The sequence below is a fragment of the Nicotiana tabacum genome, chromosome 5, assembly GCF_000715075.1.
Source record: "Nicotiana tabacum cultivar K326 chromosome 5, ASM71507v2, whole genome shotgun sequence".
Classification (NCBI taxonomy): Eukaryota; Viridiplantae; Streptophyta; class Magnoliopsida; order Solanales; family Solanaceae; genus Nicotiana; species Nicotiana tabacum.
The window spans coordinates 164,858,107-164,877,423 of NC_134084.1; the positions used below are offsets into that span (position 1 = coordinate 164,858,107).

General features: G+C 37.9%; 2 protein-coding genes across 2 annotated transcripts; one reads left to right on the forward strand and one right to left on the reverse strand.

Moving 5' to 3' along the window:
* Positions 1–3,932: 3,932 nt before the first annotated feature.
* Positions 3,933–4,520, reverse strand: LOC107814876 (pectinesterase 3-like). Its single transcript, XM_016640371.1, has one exon. It carries the CDS (start codon positions 4,518–4,520, stop codon positions 3,933–3,935), a length of 588 nt encoding a protein of 195 aa, XP_016495857.1.
* A 57-nt stretch (positions 4,521–4,577) lies between these two features.
* LOC142181080 (putative invertase inhibitor) lies at positions 4,578–5,692 on the forward strand. The gene is made up of 2 exons (XM_075253213.1): positions 4,578–4,584; positions 5,244–5,692. The coding sequence occupies exons 1-2, from the start codon at positions 4,578–4,580 to the stop codon at positions 5,690–5,692; spliced, it is 456 nt and encodes a 151-aa protein (XP_075109314.1).
* The last annotated feature ends 13,625 nt before the right edge of the window (positions 5,693–19,317 follow it).

Genomic DNA, 19,317 nt, shown 5'->3' on the forward strand with positions numbered 1-19,317 from the left:
GGTTTAAAAATGGCGATTCCTTCCTCTCTCAACCAATTTTAACATGAACTACCCATACTAGTTCTTTAACATTATATACTACAACTTAGTCACACATGTATGACCTATTTCTGACCCCCACAATATATTTGAACCTTTAACCTATTGCATGAAGTTTTGGAAGTAGGACTTACCCGGATGGAGGACAATCTATGGTTATCTTCCTTGATTCTTGAAGACTTGAGCAAGATTTGGATGATTATGAAGTTAGGCCCCTCCTTTATCTCTCTATGTTCTCTCATTTCTCTTTAAAATCAGTAGAAAATGATCCCAAAATGAACCCCAAAGCCTATATATTAAAATGGGGTCAGGTTATAACCTTCCGAAACCGGGTCTGCGATTGCAGAATGAACCGCAAAACAAGAATGTAGGCTGCAAAATGCACCGCAAAATAGGTGCCCAAAATTTGGCAACACTGGCCCAATTTGCGACAGATCTGCGATTGCAAAGTCAAAAATGCGACAGATTTGCGATCGCAGATTCGACACAGGATCGCATTTTTCCAGCCTTTGGTAATTTGATCATAATTTTGTGTAGGAATGTCCAAATGAAAAACGGTTTAAAGCGTTGGAAACTAGACTCAAAGTCCTGTCATTTGATAGGTTGTTCATCAAATAAAACCTTATATATATATATATATATATATATATATATATATATATATATATATATATATATATATATATATATATATATATATATATTTAGATATGCTTGTTCAAAGTGTGATCTTGTGCAAACTTAGTTGGAATCTTAGCCTATTATGAAATTTTCCAATGTGACTTAGGCTTAGGCCTTTCCTTGGACCCCAAATTACTTACCATAAGACTTGTACACTTATTTAGCAAATCCAATTGATGCCCACCATGTTAATAGCACATAAAATATTATAATTAGCCTACGTGGCACCACGAAATCCTAGATTACTTAGCGAAATTTTTCGGGGCCTTACACACTTATGACACCGGGTTCTGGGATAATTATGGGTTATTCAGTATTAAAATTTGCAAGAAAAAAATATTATTATTTACTCTGTAATGTTCATCATTTACTATTTAATTGAGGAAAAATCACGATTTCAAATTACTAAAATGAGAACTAAACTAAGTGTTTATTATTGGCTTTCCTGACAGCGGTGTCCGGCGCCATCACAACCTTTAATGAATTTTGGGTCGTGACAATATTGAGTTTGTTTTATTGATACAATATATAGTTTGTTTGACCTTTTCAAATAATTGTAAAGTCGTTATCTTTAGTGACAACCTATAAAACAATGAAATAGAAAAGTAAAACATGCTCTTCCTTTTTTGAGATGTTGTTATTGTTGTTTAATGGTTTAAGCTAACGGTAAAGAAAATTTTATGCTTAACCTAAAAGATTAGGGATTAAAATAAAATTCACTATTTACAATAAATTGTTCAAAAAGGATCCATTATTTCATTGTTTGATCCTCGAGAAATAAGGTAAAAATTGCATGGGGTGCCTTATTTGGTCGTCCCCATTTAACTTAAACCCATTTTTTAAAAAACGTTTTAACTTGTACCCACTGTTTAAACAACTTAAGGCCTCTTTATCCTCCTCCTTCTCCTCCTTAGTTTTCTAAATGCTGAAGCTTGAGATATTGTTATGCGTTCTAGCCTGATGATTCATATATATCTGCTTGTCCCATTATGTTCAGTTTGGTGTTATTCACAATAATTTAATCTCTTAGATATTTTAGCTTTACATGCCCATTGGTTTTTTATTCTAATTTATCTGTAGTAACTTGTTTTCATGTCGAAAATATTTTTCATTCTTTAATCTTTGAAATGAACAGCATCAATCGCTGCTAATCATGATTTATTAAATTCATTGTTGTTTAGAACTTCAGCTCTAAGAATGCTGAAGTTCAGCAAATACAAAACAAACTTCAGCCCTAGAATGCTGAAGTTCACCACAAACAGAACAAAACTTCAGCTAAAACATGCTGAAGTTCAGCAAATACAGAACAAAGCTTAAGCTAAAACATGCTGAAGCTCAGCAAATACAGAACAAAGTTTCAGCTACTAGAATGCTGAAGTTCAGCGATTACAAACAAAAACTTCAGCCAAAACTTGTTGTAGTTTTATTGAACTGAAGTTTGCCATTTGCACTATGAACTGAAGTTTGCGTGATTGCCTTTGCAAGTCAGGCCAAACTTCATGCAAAAATATCTAAAGTTTTGCTACACTTCAGGCAAAATATTCTGAAGTTCAAACTTAACACACAAATTTTTGCTACTTCAGGTCCGTATGTCTGAAGTTACGCGAAAAGTGGATACGCTTGTAATTTTTTTTACAAAGCGGGTATGAGTTACAAGGTGACCCAAAAAACGGATATAGATGCAAATGCCCCATAAATAAATCAATTTTGGGCTCTTGAGCACGCCCATTTATCTAAAGTTTTAAGATATTTCGGCCCAAAACATCCCTCCTTATGTGATGTGTTCCAATTTCCAAAGCGTATAGTCACTTCTAAGATCATTGTTTAATGATCCAACTTCAGGTCATCAGAGAAGAAGAAGAAAGAATAAGGAGAATAAGAAAGAAGGAATAATAATTTGATGCAGTTTTCTTACGATTTAAGCGACTAAAAACCCTTAACAGGTATCGAGACTGAAATTATTGACCTCTATTTTTGCATTTGTCAGCATATAAAGGGATTTTACGGGTCGAATATATATTAAGTCAGATCGGAGGTTTTTGGTTGGAACAAGTTGTTAGTATTTTCTATTTTTTGGCTTAAAAAATCAGGTGTCACATTATTAAAAAGTGTCATGATATATTACTTTTCGTTTAAGTGCCTTGTGAATAAAATAGCAAAAGATAAGTGTCTTTTTGATATATAAAAGAAAGAGAAATAATTTTGTTAAGCTATTTCTAATAGAGGAGAGATTTTACTTATTCAAGCATTTTGATTCTTTGCGATTTCTGTTTTATACAAATTGGTAGGAACTGACCTTAACAATGAATACTATTATTTGTATAAGCAAATGCCGAAGCATCTTTGTAGGGACTATCATTGTCAACTTTAACTGTTTCAATTGATAATTATAGGGAAACCAAGATTTTTTTTAAGGATATTCAAACTTGAAAGAAGTAAAAAAAAAATATCCTGACAAAGAGTATTCAATATATATCATATACCTCTAAAACATAATATTTTACCTATATATACGCGGTGCAATTTTCCGACGAAGGGTGGTCAATTGACCATCCTTACCATAGTGTAGCTTTGCCCCTATCTGATTAGTGTTAAGACATATAATTTGTAGTTGTGTTATATTAGCACTAAATTAATGATATTTGATAATATGTTTGAAGCTTATGCTTTGCTCATCAATTGTCACAATAATTAGGTTTTCCAAGGGTTGCACACCAAATTTTGTAGTTAGTAATTGGTATGTCTACGTTAAAGAACTACCAGTGGATGTACTGCACTCTACTCTTAACCAAAGGTTTTCAATTCAACCCTTAAGAACGAAGAAATTTCTAGTGGGGAGCATTTCCCCTTTAATGAGCCCCTACGCCGTGCTAATCTGAACTAGTCGGCCTATAGATATTGAATGATTAAAACAACAATAGTGGTGCCATGTTACCTTCATATCCTGGTCCGCCTCTGCTGCTACTATCATCGAAGCTACCTCATATCATATTGCTTCTGCAAACGTGGTTTTGCTCGACTGGAGACTGAAATTTATAACATTTTCTTTTTTTTGCAGTGAATTTCATAAAGATATGAAAAATATGAGTCTTTAACATTTTACTGCATATTTTGCTGAGACAAAAAATTGCATGCCATATTAATACTACTAACAAATATTATACTGCTATCTGATAAGTAGCAGAAATCGTGGATTACAGTATCAATTGCATTCATAGGAGATCTAAGTAATGTGACACTATGGAGGGTATCCATTTATCACCATGGATAAAATTCCTGACACTGAAACTTGATGCAACATTAGGATCACTAGTGACACGCGCCCACTTCACACGTCCCGTTGTGTTTGCACCAGGTCCCCTATTTTTGAATTGCATGTAGAATGGGCGAACAAGGGGCTCTCCCTGAAACTCGACCCGTTCACTCAAGTCACCCCATGGCCGCCCTAAATACATAGTTACGTTACCCACATCTGGAGTTGCTAATTTCAACGTGCAGTTTTGCAACACGAGTCCAAATGATTCTTTCTCAATATTTTTCTGTTGTGATGTGATGGTAATATATTGGCCAGGAAGTGGCATACGTGCTTCAATTAAATAATTCTGGAATACTGCAGCTGCATCACCACAAATAAAGTCAATGGTACTCCCCGTAGAACTGCCAGAATGTGTGTCTAAAGTATCCTGAAAACCGTCGAATTTACACCTATAGAAGGTGCAGGAATCAGCAGTTTCTCTTAAAGCTACTGCCTGTAGCATCTGAGGTCCAGCAACGTTTCGAAAAGTGATGCCTCGCGCCATGAATCCTTGCCCATTCACCCCTTGAAAGAGAAACCAAATTAAACAGTCATCAGATCAATGGCTCGTGTGGTCATTGCATCCCAATTATAAAAACAGACAAATATTCCGCAAACAAGATATGCAATTTTCCTCAGGCACTTGGTATGATAGTTTACTGAATTAGTTTCGCGATACGAAATTTTCATATGTTGTGAAATATGAAATTGAGTTTATTATCAAATTTTTAATCAAATTATTTACGAAATAAGTAGGTGCCTGGTCGAATAGTGTAGCCACTGTCATTGCAATTCTAAAGTAACACGACAAGACTATTAGTAATTCTTTTACTATAGACTTCACAATGCTCAATAGTCAATAATAGGTTCATAATTCTCTGAAGGAAATATTGAACGAAAATCATATTTGGAATAAATTTTATATTATTCCTTTAAATTAAGAGATAACACTACACACTTGGTAACAGATAGGAAGGTGATAAAGATGATTCTTGCTTGTGTGAAATTTCATCCACATTAAATTATAGCATTTAATTCTTTTCTCAAAAAAAAAGAAGTAAAATCTGATTACCACAATCTCATTAGAGTAATACCAACATAAATGTCAATACTAGATTCTATAAAAATAGTTCATCATGAGACACAAAAGATAAAAAAAGATGAATTCCTTAAGAACTTCAATAGTGATTTTTTTTTTTCTTTCTCTCTTTTGTGGCTCATTCTTCAGGAGATTTGATAGAAGATATTTGCAAAAAGTCTACAGACTACAAATTATGTGTCAGTTCTCTTAGAGCGGATCCTAAAAGTTCTTCTGCTGATAAGAAAGGTTTGGTGCGTATCATGCTTCAATTATCTTTAGCCAGGGCTGAGGACATTTATAATCAAACTCTAATTATATTGAAGCAACCAACGGAGCCAATTCTCAAGCAATGCCTTCAAATTTGTCGGGATACTTATGATCTGGCCGTGTCACGAATTACAAGTTCGATTAAATATTTAGACGAGAATAACTTTGATATGGTGAATGATGGTATAAGTAGTGCCATGGCTTTTTCTGTCACTTGTGAAGAATCTTTCACTGAACAGCCAGTTCGCAAGGATCCATTAAAAGCGAGGAGTGATGATTTTTTTCATTTTAATGATACAACATTGAGTTTGTTAGACCTTTTCAAATGATTGTAAAGTTGTTATCTTTAGTCGCGCCCTATAAAACAATGAAATAGAAAAGTAAAACAAGCTCTTCCTTTTTTGAGATGTTGTTATTGTTGATTAATAGTTTATGCTAAAGGTAAAGATAATTTTATGCTTAACCTATTAAGGGAGTAAACTAAAATTCACTGTTTACCGCAAAATGTGGTCAAATCTTCGACGAGAATACAAAACACACTATATTTAAAACTGGAGAAAACAATCAAATCTCATTAGATTTCCGACAAAAATACAAAATACACTTTAGATCTCTGATGAAATATAAAATACACATACTATTTATACAATATTTTTCCAGTGTGAAAGGCAGTGGAGGAGAAAGAGTTGGCTCCTTTTTTCGGCGTGAAAAGAAGAGGTGGAGGAATAAGTTTCCGGCCAGATGAATACACTCAAATGTGAGATACAAAGAAGGAGAAGAAGCCATGGATTCCAGCATCTCCGTCAGATCCAGATATGGTGACGCCTCCGATCTTCCTCCTCTATTGTTTTTGCAGCGGGTAATAGATTGATCGCAACTTCGTGATTTTAGATCTGGGTCTAATGGTGGGTAGCGACGGTGTTCAAGGGTAATTGGTGGTTGTGATGACCCTAAAGGTCATCTATTGTTTTAGAAGTCAAAACTGAGTTTCGAAGCCTTGAAAACCTCTTTTTGTCTTACCTCAAATTGCGTGTGCAATCCGGACGCGTTTCCGAAAAGCTTTATGTGAAATTTAAGAAAAATAATAAAATTGGCCTTTAAAATTGGTTAAAGTTGATTTTGATCAATATTCTTGAAAACGGACCCAGACCTATGATTTGATGGTCTCGTAGGGTCCGTAGTAAAATATGGAACTTGAGCGTATGTCCGGAATAGAATTCCGAGGTCCCAAGCTTGAGAAAAGAAATTTTTAAAGAAAATTATTTGTTGGAAAATATAAAGGCTTTTAGAAGTGAATTGATGCATTTTCTTGATGATATCGGTCCCATATCTTGGATCCGAAGCCTGGTACAAATTTAGAATAATAATTAAGTTGAATCTTTGAAATTTGGTAAGAATCGGAATTGGTTTGGTATAAAACGGACCTATAGTTGAGAAAATGGAAATTTCATTGTTCTTGGGTAATTTCATGAATTTGAGGTTTAATTCATAGTTGTTGATATTATTTTGATAATTTGATCGTACGAGTAAGTCCATATGTTATTTTTAAACTTGCGTGCATGATTAGTTTGGAGCCCCGAGAGCTCGGTTGAGTTTTGGATAGGCTGCGGAGTGGATTTGGACTTAGGAAAATTGCTGGTATGTTGCAGTTGTGTAGCAGGCCTCTGATCTCGCAATTGTGAGATTAGGCTTCACAAATGCAAAGTTCTCAGGCATGGGAAATGCGACCCAAGCATCGCAATTGCGAACCAAGCTTGGGCAGGCCATTCTCGTGAAAGCGACAATTTGGTCGCAAATGCGAAAGAGTCAGGAGTCGCAAATGCGACATATCCTTCGTAAATGCGAAGGTAGCAGACTTTTGAAGAGTTTGCAATTGCGAACCCCTGTTCGCAATTGCGATAACTGCACCTACTAAATGAGATTTCAGATGGGATTTTCTTCATTTTTCCAACTCTCTTAAACCCTAAACCTCCTTAGGCGATTTTTCAAAGGCACAAACTTCTCCAAATCATTAGCAAATAATTTTTAACTTATTTTCTTCAATCTATAACATCTTTTTACATGATTTCACTTTAAAATCAAGGGTTTTTATGGGAAATTGAGTGTTTTTGGGTAGAAATTAGGATTTTTAAATTTTTGAGATTTAGATCTTGATTTGAGGTCTGATTTCAAAACTAATTACATATTTGGGTTCGTGATTGAATGTGTGATCGGATTTTGGTTCGAACTTTGGGTTTTGACCAAGCAAGCCCGAGTTCGATTTTTGACTTTTTGGGAAAAATAATGGGAAACCTCTTTTCATGCGTTAGAATTGGTTTATTTAGCATTTATTGATATCGTTAAATAAATTGTGACTAGATAAAAGTGAATTAGAAGTGGAACTAAGAGGTAAAGAGGTAGTTGAAGCTTAATCTTGTCCGTGTATTCGAGGTAAGTGTTTGGCCTAACCTTAGCTTGAGGGAATATGAGTTGTGGTCTATTTGCTATGTATTTGTATCGAGTACAACGTATAGGTGTGGTGACGAGTATCTATACGTTGGTGTCGAGCATGCCCGTGAGTCTTATATCATGATTGTTGTGGCTCTATTATGTATCGATCATGCTCAATTTGATGATTATTAATGTTGAACAAAACTTATGGATGTTTCACGGTAATTGTTTATTATTGAGAATTGGAACAAATTGAGTTTCATTCTTGTTAAGTAATTGTTGAAAACGAGATTGGTTATAGCTGAATCCCTTACCGGGAAGTTATTGTTGATATTGTTGTTTCACTTGTCGGGACATATTATTTCTATTATTTGGGTGAGGAAGACTATAAAGCATGAAGGGTGATGTCGTGCATGATATTTTGAATGAGTGTAATGCACAAAGGTGATGCCATGCCGATATTATGAGTGTTAATGCACGAAGGATAATTCTATGCTATGATATGAGAGTTAATGCACGAAGGGTGATGTCGTGCCGATATTGTGAGGATTAATGCACGAAGGGTGATGTTGTGCCATGATTATGTGAGATAAAGCACGAAGGGTGATGTTGTGCCATTCAATTGTTTCATATGGTGAGGATGGGAGTAAAAGCACGAAGGGTGATGTCGTGCACGTGTTACTGTTTCATTATTTTGTTGATTCAGATATGATGTTTGTCGCGCCCCCATTTTTCCTCGCGGAATCGGGTTTATGACATTTTGGTTGGGACAACTCTTTCCTTTTAGGAGAGGGGTTTACATTTTTGAAGAATCGCCACCTAAAGATTTAAGGTGCGTTAGGACACCTATAGGGTTCATCTATAACTACGTTTGATAACCAGAGATAGGTTAAGGGCTTGAAATTATCCTAAGGGGAAGGTGTTAGGTACCCTTCAGGATCCACTAGTGTGGTTCCCGGCTAGACAGTTTTTTGTGAATTTGTACAATTAGCAAATAAACAAGCAGGGCTCAAATAATATGGGATTTAAGTTTAAGAACATAGATATTTGAAAAGCAATTAATGAAAGCAAGATTTTGAAAAGAATTACAATCTAAGCATATTCGTGAATGTAAAAAGGGGTGTCCTAGGTTTATTATAATATGGATCACATCAATGCAATACCGGGTATGACACTCCTTAAAGAGGGGCTACACATGGTATTAACGCACCAGTTATCATATCCATATCTACCCTTTCCCGCCCCGTGAAGGTAATTAAAGCGAGAGTTGGTCTCGACCCCTATTGCATGCTATTGCCCGTCCCTTCCTATCAGTCCCGGGCTGCATTTAAAAGAAGGAAGATTCTAGGCAGACCCTCAGGTTTAAAGGCAAAATACTAGGCGACAAATAAGAACACATAGGACTGGATTTAGGGGGGAAAACACAGAAAACCGATAGAAGGCTTAGATATACCTCCACAAGTAATGCACATAGATACCATGACTCATACACATATAAGGTCTGAATTAAAATCCTAAGCATGGTATAACAGTAGAACCAAATTTATTGTATGACTCAGAAAAGAAGCCCGAATCAGGCTTGCCTACTGATTTTAAATGATAATTAAGCATACATAAAGAAGCACGTTTCCAGTTTTGACAAATTTAGCACCTAAGGCTTGCCTAGGCGTAAAATAACATGCAGCAGTTATTCAGAATTATTAAAAACATTTTGGAAATTGTTTGTACCTAAAACATGTTGTTCTAAATATTGCGAAGACATGCAGGGATTATTACTAGTATGTTTAAAGAAAAATGATACATTGATACTCTTTTTCATGCATCAGTAGTTTAACTAAGCGTAGCTGAGTGAGTATGAACGAGAACTTAATCATGGTATCTAATTATTTATATGCAGTATTCTTAAAGCAGGATTTCTAAATGCACAACATGATTGCAGAATTTCCTAAGAGCATGATTTCTAAATGAAATTTCGGAACATGCTTACGTGGGCAGAATCACATAATAACAACTTATTTTATTGTTATTATCTATCATATAGACAGGATTTCTAAGTGTGGATGAGAAGCTGAAAACAGTATATATAAATCCTAAATAGCATGATGTCTAATGTATGAATCCTAAGCATGGTTTCTATTACGCAGTTAGGAATATCAACCTAATAACATGTTTTCTACTCTTAGCAACTATAACATACATATTTACCCTATCCTTTTTCACTAGCCAAACTCAATACTTGTTTACAACAAGTTATTACAGACCAATCATTGAAATGAATTACATAAGCAGGAAAGAAAGATAAAAGTTACACTATAGAGAGCCTGAAAACATGCCCAAACTTTCAGCACCTGATTAGGACTTCCTCCCTGAGTTATGTAATAAATCAACTCAAGTGCCAAGATTGTTCCATAGTCTTTCTCATATCTGGGTGTGTCAGAGTTCCCTAAGGACCTCAAGGGATCCCGGGCAGAGCTCACACCCTGACTGTATAGACAAGATAAAGTAAGTGCAGTGTAGAAAGGCCAGCTTTTATGTGTCCAAGTTCAGAGGGAGCTCCAGGGTCTCAAGGCAAGGCTCACACAAAAAGGGCAGAACCTAGTGGTCTAATATGTAAGAGTGCTTGACATAGATTTAAAAGAGTTGAGTTGGAAACAGTTTTGAAACAACATGTTTGAAATAAGTTTTGGAAAAAAGCAATAGAAGAGTTTGCCTTAGGGAAAACAATTTTGTAAGGAGAAGGGAACAAGATCAACAACAACTTGGAACAAGCCAGCACACACAGAACAAATTCAAAGAATAGTATCATCTCAACATTCACAAGCAGGGATAAAGGGTTGGGGACATAGAGGGCCCAGATCAGAAATACATAAATATGGCTGAGAAGAGATGCATATAGACCAGCAAGTACAAAGAACAAGTAGCAATGGATTGGCCTCCAGAATACAAAACTACTACTTCAAAGTGTTAAAAAGTGAGTCATGCTCGAAATCAGAATAGTAATAGGCAATAAGACATAGAGACAGGGTGTAGGAGTAGTCATGCTGAGGGCAGGAGTCTATTACACATAATTAGTCATGCCACTTAGTGTTAAACCAAACACATTTAAGAGTCTATAATGCTAACATGGCATACTAGTTGAAGGGAATAAACAAGAACTCAAGTAGACATGCTGATTACACACTTGAACCAGAGAGGCCAAAACTTAAGCATGTTGAATAAAGCAGTAAACAAGAAGGGAAATTAAATACATAAGCCATTCAATTAGTACAGAAGAAGACATGGATTAACAGATAAGGAGAACCTAGAGTTGAGTTTCAGAATTGAACTAGAAACATACCAGTTAACGAAGCAAAGTGCAGAAAGTAAAGCAAATAGTGTCCCACAGTTTAGCCTTGGCTTTCAGCTGGCTAGACAAGCAGTTAGCACAAGTAGCAAAGAGAGAAGAGAGAGTTTTTATGTGTGTGTTTTTGAAATAATTGTTCGTGTGTTAAGACTGTAGAAGAGAGTCATTTATATAGTAGCTTGAAAACTGGTTCAAAATAAGGCAAGAATTAACTTTTCAGTAATTATAGAACTCAGTATCAATTAGGAACGAAAATCAGCCAAGTATCCCTTAATTAAGGGAGTAATTTACCAACGGTAGAAAGCAGGTAACAGATAAGGAAAGAATCCAAGTAACATAGGTACATAATATGTAAATAAGGGCTAGATACATATGATAATACTGAAAATCAGAGGAGAAGTCATTTAAAAAAAGGTTAAGAAACCCTAGCCTTGAAGACGAAGGGTTACTTTAGAGAAAATGGGAAAAAAACCTTCGAGAAAAACAACAAAAGCTCATAATTTACACAGATCTAAGATATATCTAAAAGAAACCTGAGGATCTCAAGAGTTATGGTTTCAGAGAACCCAGAGAAGATGAGAAAACTTTAGAACGTTACCGGTTTTAGTCGGAAAAGTCATGGATCTTACTCGAACAATCATGGATGGACGGAAAATGGCATGAAAAACCATGGATAGGAGTTGAACCACTCTAGGTTCACCTGAGGACCTCAGGGTAGTGTCAAACCGGCGTGGGGTGAAGCAGGGGCTAGAAGATGATGAGAGGCCATGGTTTCCGGCGAGGGAGATGGCCGGAGAAGGCGGACAAGGTCCATCAGAGAGGATGGGAGAAGAGTAGGTTCTAGAGAGAACCAAAGATAGAGGGAGAGAGCTGAGTGTCGATTGAGTGAATGAGAGAATGAGGGTTTAGGGGGGGTAGTCTTACATTAATTATGGTAAGAGTGAATCCGGACTGTTGATCAAAATTGATCAACGACCAGGATTAATTCAGGTCTGTGCTGGGTATGGTTTGGTTTTGGATTTGGGTCCGGTGGGTTTTTAATTGGGTTGGGGGTCCGTTGGATTTAGGCTAGAATTGAAAGCCAATTTGGCTATAAGTTAAATAGCTAGTTTTTTCACTATTTAATTTATAAAAAATAGTAGATAATTTCTAAAAAATAATTTAAAATGATAAAATGATTTATAATACATAATTAGAAATTTAAAAATATTGTATCCAATTTTATGCATATAAAACATAATTGAATCATAAAAGGGCTAATATTGCAATTATGTGCAATTTAGCTTTTAAAATACTAAATGTAATTATAAAAATATATAAAAAATACATTAGCCATATTTTGGAGTAACTATAGAAATACAATAGATGAATTATAGAAAAAATAATTTTGGAAATAATTAATGGGTATTTTATGGATAAAAAGGGAGAAAATAAATCAATTTAAAACCTTGAAATTTTGAAAAAAAAAAAAAAAACCTTGGACATGCTTATATATGCTATTTTGAAGGTATTTTGAATATTTAAAATATATAAAGAAAAATTGGGTATCAACAGCTGTTCCTCTTTACACGGGAAGAATAATAGAGTTTCCGAGTAAAGAAATGATGGCCAATTTTGATCGAGCAAAATGGTTTGAGGAGGTTAGGCCGCACCCTGGCTTCTGAGTTACCTACATATCCCTGGTTTTACAGGAATCGGGCTATATGTAGTTCAGGATCCAACGATGGAGTATACCGATGAAGCGATTTCAAAACGGACGCAACATTTAGGGCTGGGTGAGTGGACAGTTTACGAGAAGGGTTAGGTTTGATATGGCTGAGGGAATTGGAGAGGGATCGCTCCTACTGGGATAGCCATTGCTCGTCGACTTACCTGCAAATAGAAGCAATACAAGCGTATACTGTGCACAAATTTAAACATGATGCAAATTTCTGTTGCACCATGAATGTTGTCTTCGGAAGATGAGGATGATGTCCTTAGACCATGATGTCCTGCCCCATGAAGTGTATGATAAGGGATTCGCATGCCATAAAATGATGGTCTCGGGCTATGAGGATAGTGCCTCCGAACCATGACGCCTTTGAATAATGATATGCAAAAGATTGAAAGAGATCATCGGGCCATGACATGGTGTTCTCAGTCTATGAAGATGGTGCCTTCGAACGATGACGCCTTCGGATGAGTTGGCGATGTTTTAGCTCATGAAGGATGCAATAGTATGATGCGGACAAGATAAAGCTTAGTCTTGTGAATTGCAGGGCAGAGCTTAGCCCGTAAGAGAAGCGAGATAAATAGTGCTTGGGATAGCGCTTAGTTTCGAAGAAAATTGGAGGTAGAGCTTAGCCCCGGAAAGAAAAATGGTAGCCTTATGCAAATCGGAAGGCAGAATAGTAGCCTTATGCAATGTAGATACAGATGGAGGTAGAGCTTAACCTCGGAAGGTAGAATGATAGCCTTATGCAAGTTGGAAGGCAGAATGATAGCCTTATGCAATGCAGATGCAGATGGAGGTAGAGCTTAACCTCGGAAGGCAGAATGGTAGCCTTATGCAAGTTGGAAGGCAGAATGGTAGCCTTAAATAATGCAGATGCAAATGGAGACAATGTTTAGTCTCGGAAGGTAGAATGGTAGCCTTATGCAAATTAGAAGGCAGAATAGTAGCCTTATGCAATGCAGATGCAAATGGAGACAACGTTTAGTCTCGGAAGGTAGAATGGTAGCCTTATGAAATGCAAATGCAAATGGAGACAACGTTTAGTCTTGGAAGACAGAATAGTAGCCTTATGCAATGCAAATGCCAATGGAGACAGCGTTTAGTCTTGGAAGGCAGAATGGTAGCCTTATGCGAGAAATAAAATAACAAATGATAGTAGAGTTTCCTTAGCTGATAGCAGATTGCGGCGTTGTAATTACTGGGAGCATTGTGACATACGAAACATCATTAGTGTGTGCTGATAGAAAATGTTGGCAAGTGCAACGGTTCTGAGAGTCGTATTTTGAACAATTTTTGTCCCATGGGCGTACAGTATGTTTAGTGATTTCCCAATCCTAGTGCCTGCATCTAAAGAAAAATCGTGAGTTTTGTAAGGGGGAAGGTTAGTTCGTATCCCTTCTAGCTTTGCTTGACTCGTTCGGCTTTGATCTAGTGATGTCATCTGTATCGTTGGGGTAGCATTGCTAAATAAAGAAGTTTCAATAATAATCATGCTTGATTTTGTAAAAATATGACATAAATTAAACATAGCTCTTAGATGAACCGATGACTGTGACGTGGTTCAGGACATTGCAATCTCTCTTGCTATGGAATTTTAAGGGTCCTCCTCAAAATTCTGCCCCAGTTTGATGGGTTGCAATTTTTGACTGTTACTCATTTGGCGATCGGCTGAAATTACTTTGGAATTTTGAGGGTCCTCCTCAAAATTCTGTCCCAGTTTCCAATTGCGGGGGGAAATGAAATTTTATTGAATTGTGACCGAACCCATAGGGCTGCCTACATATCCCGTCTTAAACGAGAATCAGGTCAGGCGTAGTTCAATTTACATCATATAAGGAAAGCATAAAGATTACACATAGTAATGCTTGACTGCATCTGATTTGATCAACTTTGTCCAGACTTCTCCTTCCATTTCTGCAAGTATGAGGGCTCCTCCTGTCAAAACCCGGTGAACCATGTATGGACCCTACCAGTTGGGAGAGAACTTCCCTTTGGCTTTACCTTGATGCGGAAAATTTTTCTTTAACACCAGTTGTCCCAGTGCGAACTGTCTTGGCTTAACTCTCTTGTTGAAGGCTCTGGACATTCTGTTCTGGTAGAGTTGACCATGGCAGACAACATTTATTCTCTTTCCGTCTATAAGGGCTTGTTGCTCATAACGACTTTTTACCCACTCTGCGTCATCGAGCTCAGCTTCTTGTATGATCCTCAGGGAATGAATTTCTACCTCAGCGGGAATGACAGCCTTTGTACCATAAACCAGCGTATAGGGGGTTGCCCCAATTGATGTGCGGACTGTGGTGGGATACCCCAGTAGAGCAAATGATAACTTCTTGTGCCACTGTTTATGCTTCTCTATCATTTTCCTCAATATATTCTTGATATTCTTGTTGACGGCTTCTATAGATTTATTCATCTGAGGCCTGTAGGCTGTGGAATTCTTGTGTTTGATCTTGAAAGTTTCGTACATAGCTTTTATCAAGTCTCTATTGAGATTGGAGCCATTATCAGTAATGATTGACTCTGGAATTCCGAATCAACAAGCAACGCGGTCGCGGACAAAGTCTGCCATAACTTTCTTAGTCACTGCTTTGTAAGATGCTTCCTCGACCCATTTGGTGAAATAGTCGATGGCTACCAGGATAAACCTGTGTCCGTTGGAAGCAGTAAGCTTGATTGGTCCAATAACATCCATTCCCCATGCGGTGAACGACCATGGTGATCTTGTTATGTTAATCTCGCTTGGAGGTACCTTCATTATGTCTGCATATATCTGACAGCGGTAGAATTTCTGGACATACTGGATACAGTCCGTTTCTATAGTCATCCAAAAGCAACCAGCCTGGAGTATCTTCTTTGCTAAGACAAAACTGTTCATATGTGGACCGCAGGTCCCAATGTGAATTTTCTCTAGTAGCCTAGATGCTTCCTTTGCGTCAACACATCTTAATAATCCTAAATCGGGAGTCCTCCTATACAGGATTCCTCCATTGTGAAAAAGGTTGTTGGACAATCTCCAAAGTGTGCATTTCTGAGTAGGATTTGCAAGCTTTGGGTACTCTCCTTTTGCCAAATATTCCTTGATATTAATAAACCACAGCTTTCCATCTGCTTCTTCTTCAACATGGGCACAGTAAGCTGGCTGATTATGGATTTTTACCGGAATGGGATCAATGAAATTCTTTTCTGGATTCTATATCATAGATGATAGGGTAGCCAATGCATCGCCGAACTCATTCTAGATTCTGGGAACATGCTGGAATTCTGTCTTCGTGAACCTCTTTCTCAATTCATGTACATGATGCAAATACAGGAGTATCTTGGAGTTCTTGGTTGCCCGTTCTTCTCATACCTGATGTATAAGTAAGTCTGAATTTCCAATCACTAGCAGCTCTTGAACGTTCATGTCAGTGGCCATTTTGAGTCCTAAGATATAGGCTTCATACTTGACCATATTGTTGGTGTAGGGGAACCTGAGTTTGGCAGACACGAGATACTGCTAACTGGTTTCTGATATTAGGACGGCTCCTATGCCAAATCCTTTGAAGTTTTCCGCTCCATCGAAGAACATTCTCCAACCGTCATAGGATTCCTTAATGTCTTCTCCTATGAATGATACCTCTTCATCAGGAAAATACATTTTCAAGGGTTCGTATCCTCCATCCACGGGGTTTTCAGCAAGGTGGTCTTCCAGTGCTTGTCCCTTGACCGCTTTCTGAGTTATGCAAACAATGTCGAACTCACTCAACAGGATTTGCCACTTGGCTAGCTTGCCAGTGGGCATGAGCTTCTGAAAGATGTACTTCAAAGGATCCATCCTCGATATGAGATATGTAGTATAGGCGTAGAAGTAATGTCTCAGCTTCTGAGCTACCCAAGTCAAGGTACAACAGGTGCATTCCAATAGAGAATATCGGGCCTCGTACGGGGTGAACTTCTTACTGAGATAATAAATGGCTTGCTCCTTGCTCCTGTTTCATCATGCTTCCTCAGAACACATTCGAAAGCTCCATCTAACACTGCAAGGTAGAGTAATAAGGGTCTACCTAGCTCGTGCGGGACTAAGACTGGTGTTATTGACAGGTACTCTTTGATTTTGTCGAAGGCCTTTTAGCAGTCATCGGTCCATTTGGTGGTGGCGTCCTTCTTTAACATCTTAAATATTGGCTCACAGATAACTGTAGACTGTGCTATGAATTGGCTGATGTAGTTAAGCCTTCCCAAGAAACTCATCACATCTTTTTTGTTCATTGGCGGTGGTTGTTCTTGAATGGCTTTGATTTTAGATGGATCCAGTTCTATTCCTCGGCGGCTTACAATAAACCCAAGCAATTTCCTAGCGAGAACCCTAAATGCGCACTTTACGGGGTTTAGTTTCAAGTTGTATCTCCGCAGTCTATTGAAGAACCTCCTCAGATCTTTTATATTGTCAGTGGCCTTCTTGGATTTGATAATAACATCATCAACATATACCTATATCTCCTTGTGTATCATATCATGGAAAATGGTAGTCATGGCCCTCATGTAGGTGGCCCCTGCATTCTTCAAGCCTAATGGCATCATCTTGTAACAGTACACTCCCCATGGCATAATGAAAGTCATTTTCTCAGCATCTTCCTCATCTATCCAGATCTGATGATAACCAACAAAGCAATCTATGAATGACTGTAGCTCATGCTTGGCGCAATTGTCAATCAGGATGTGTGTATTTGGCAAAGGGAAGTCATCTTTCGGAATAGCCCGGTTGAGATCCCGATAGTTGATACAGACTCTGATCTTCCCATCCTTCTTTGGCACTGATACAATGTTGGCTAACCATGTAGGGTATTCTACTACCCTGAGAACCTTAGCCTTGATCTGTTTGGTGAGTTCTTCTTTGATTTTCAAACTCATATCAGGCTTGAACTTTCTGAGCTTCTGCTTTACTGGTGGACACATTGGATCGGTTGGCAGTTTGTGAGCCACAATAGACGTACTCAGACCAGTCATGTCATCATACGACCAGGCAAATATGTCCTCATACTCTTTCAGAAATTCCTCGTATTCTTTCTTCTCGGATAGCGATAGGTGAATGCTGATTTGCATTTCCTTGATGTTTTCTGCATCTCCCAGGTTGACAATCTCGGTCTCGTCCAGGTTGGACTTAGGTCTGTTCTCAAAGTTCTCAATTTCTTTGACAACCTCGTCAGGTATGTCATCTTCCTCTGAATCAATGTCCATTTGTTGTATTGTCTCATTGCATGTCATAGTCATTGGTTCATCAAGACAAGTACTAGTAATGCCCGAGGCTTGTCAGGCTTTGGTTGTCCTGATGGTCCAATTCTTGAGATATGCCCCTCTACTCACAGCCTATATGGAAGGGCCTTCCTCCCCCTCCTCCTCGAGAATAACACAACAGTCCATATCACTATCCTCTAAAAACAAGTTCTTCACTATTGCAAGTACTTCTTATTTATCTGACCCATAACTAATGTCGGCCTGTTGGAAGGTCTGCTCTAGATGTGGTATTGGTTGCTCTAGTGGATAGTAAGGACCGCTCCATGGTGGTGACCAGGTATTGAATTCTTCTAGGTGTATTCATATCCTAAACCGAAGGTAGTGCCTTGTTTCTTGAGTTTTATGGGTTTAGAGATTCCCTGGAGGTTCTTGCTGAGCCCCTTGCCAGGTTCGTACCCACTCCAACTTAGTATACTCTCGATTTTGCTATCCCACCATTTGTTTTTGTCGATAGCATTGACCCGCTCAATGTGATGGTAAGTTTCTCCTCCCAACTTCCTTCTTCCCTCAATCGCCGGAATGGTCTGGTGACTGTATATAGGGTTGCTACCGTTGCTGTAAATGATCACTTCCTGGTGATTCCATTCTAACTTTACTGCCTGATGCATCATTGATTCTACGGCCCCAACAGCATGAATCCATGGCCATTCTAGCAGCAAGTTGTAAGACACTTGCTTGATTCAGCTAGATGTTCAGGGGAATAGACTCTACTAGTTCTTGTCATACCCTGTGCTGTGACAGTTTCTTCAATCCTGACCTTGCCTTTCCATCTCGCCTCGGCTGTATAGTCCCAGGGTACAACAATTGTATAGAATGGTGGCATGGTAGACATCGCCACCGGAACCGGCACGTCTATCCTTACTTCAAATGGAACATGTGCCTTGTGTGGCACAAATTCAACCTCAATTGGTATCAGTGTCTATGCGGGTGGCGCTGCTTCAAACTCAAGAGGTATAGACATATTCACCTCAGCGTCCTCAAACGGTTGGATCTGAACTATGATTGGATTGAGAGTAATTGTCGGTTTCTTCGGGTCATCACCTTTTGCGATCAACCCGATTGATCCTTCGGGATCCCAGTCATCTTCTACTTCAATCATGTGGATACGTCCACCCTTATGGTTTGGCAAGGGGTTGTTGCGGACATTTGGAGCAGGTTCTTTTGCCATAATGATCTTGTTATCAATCAAG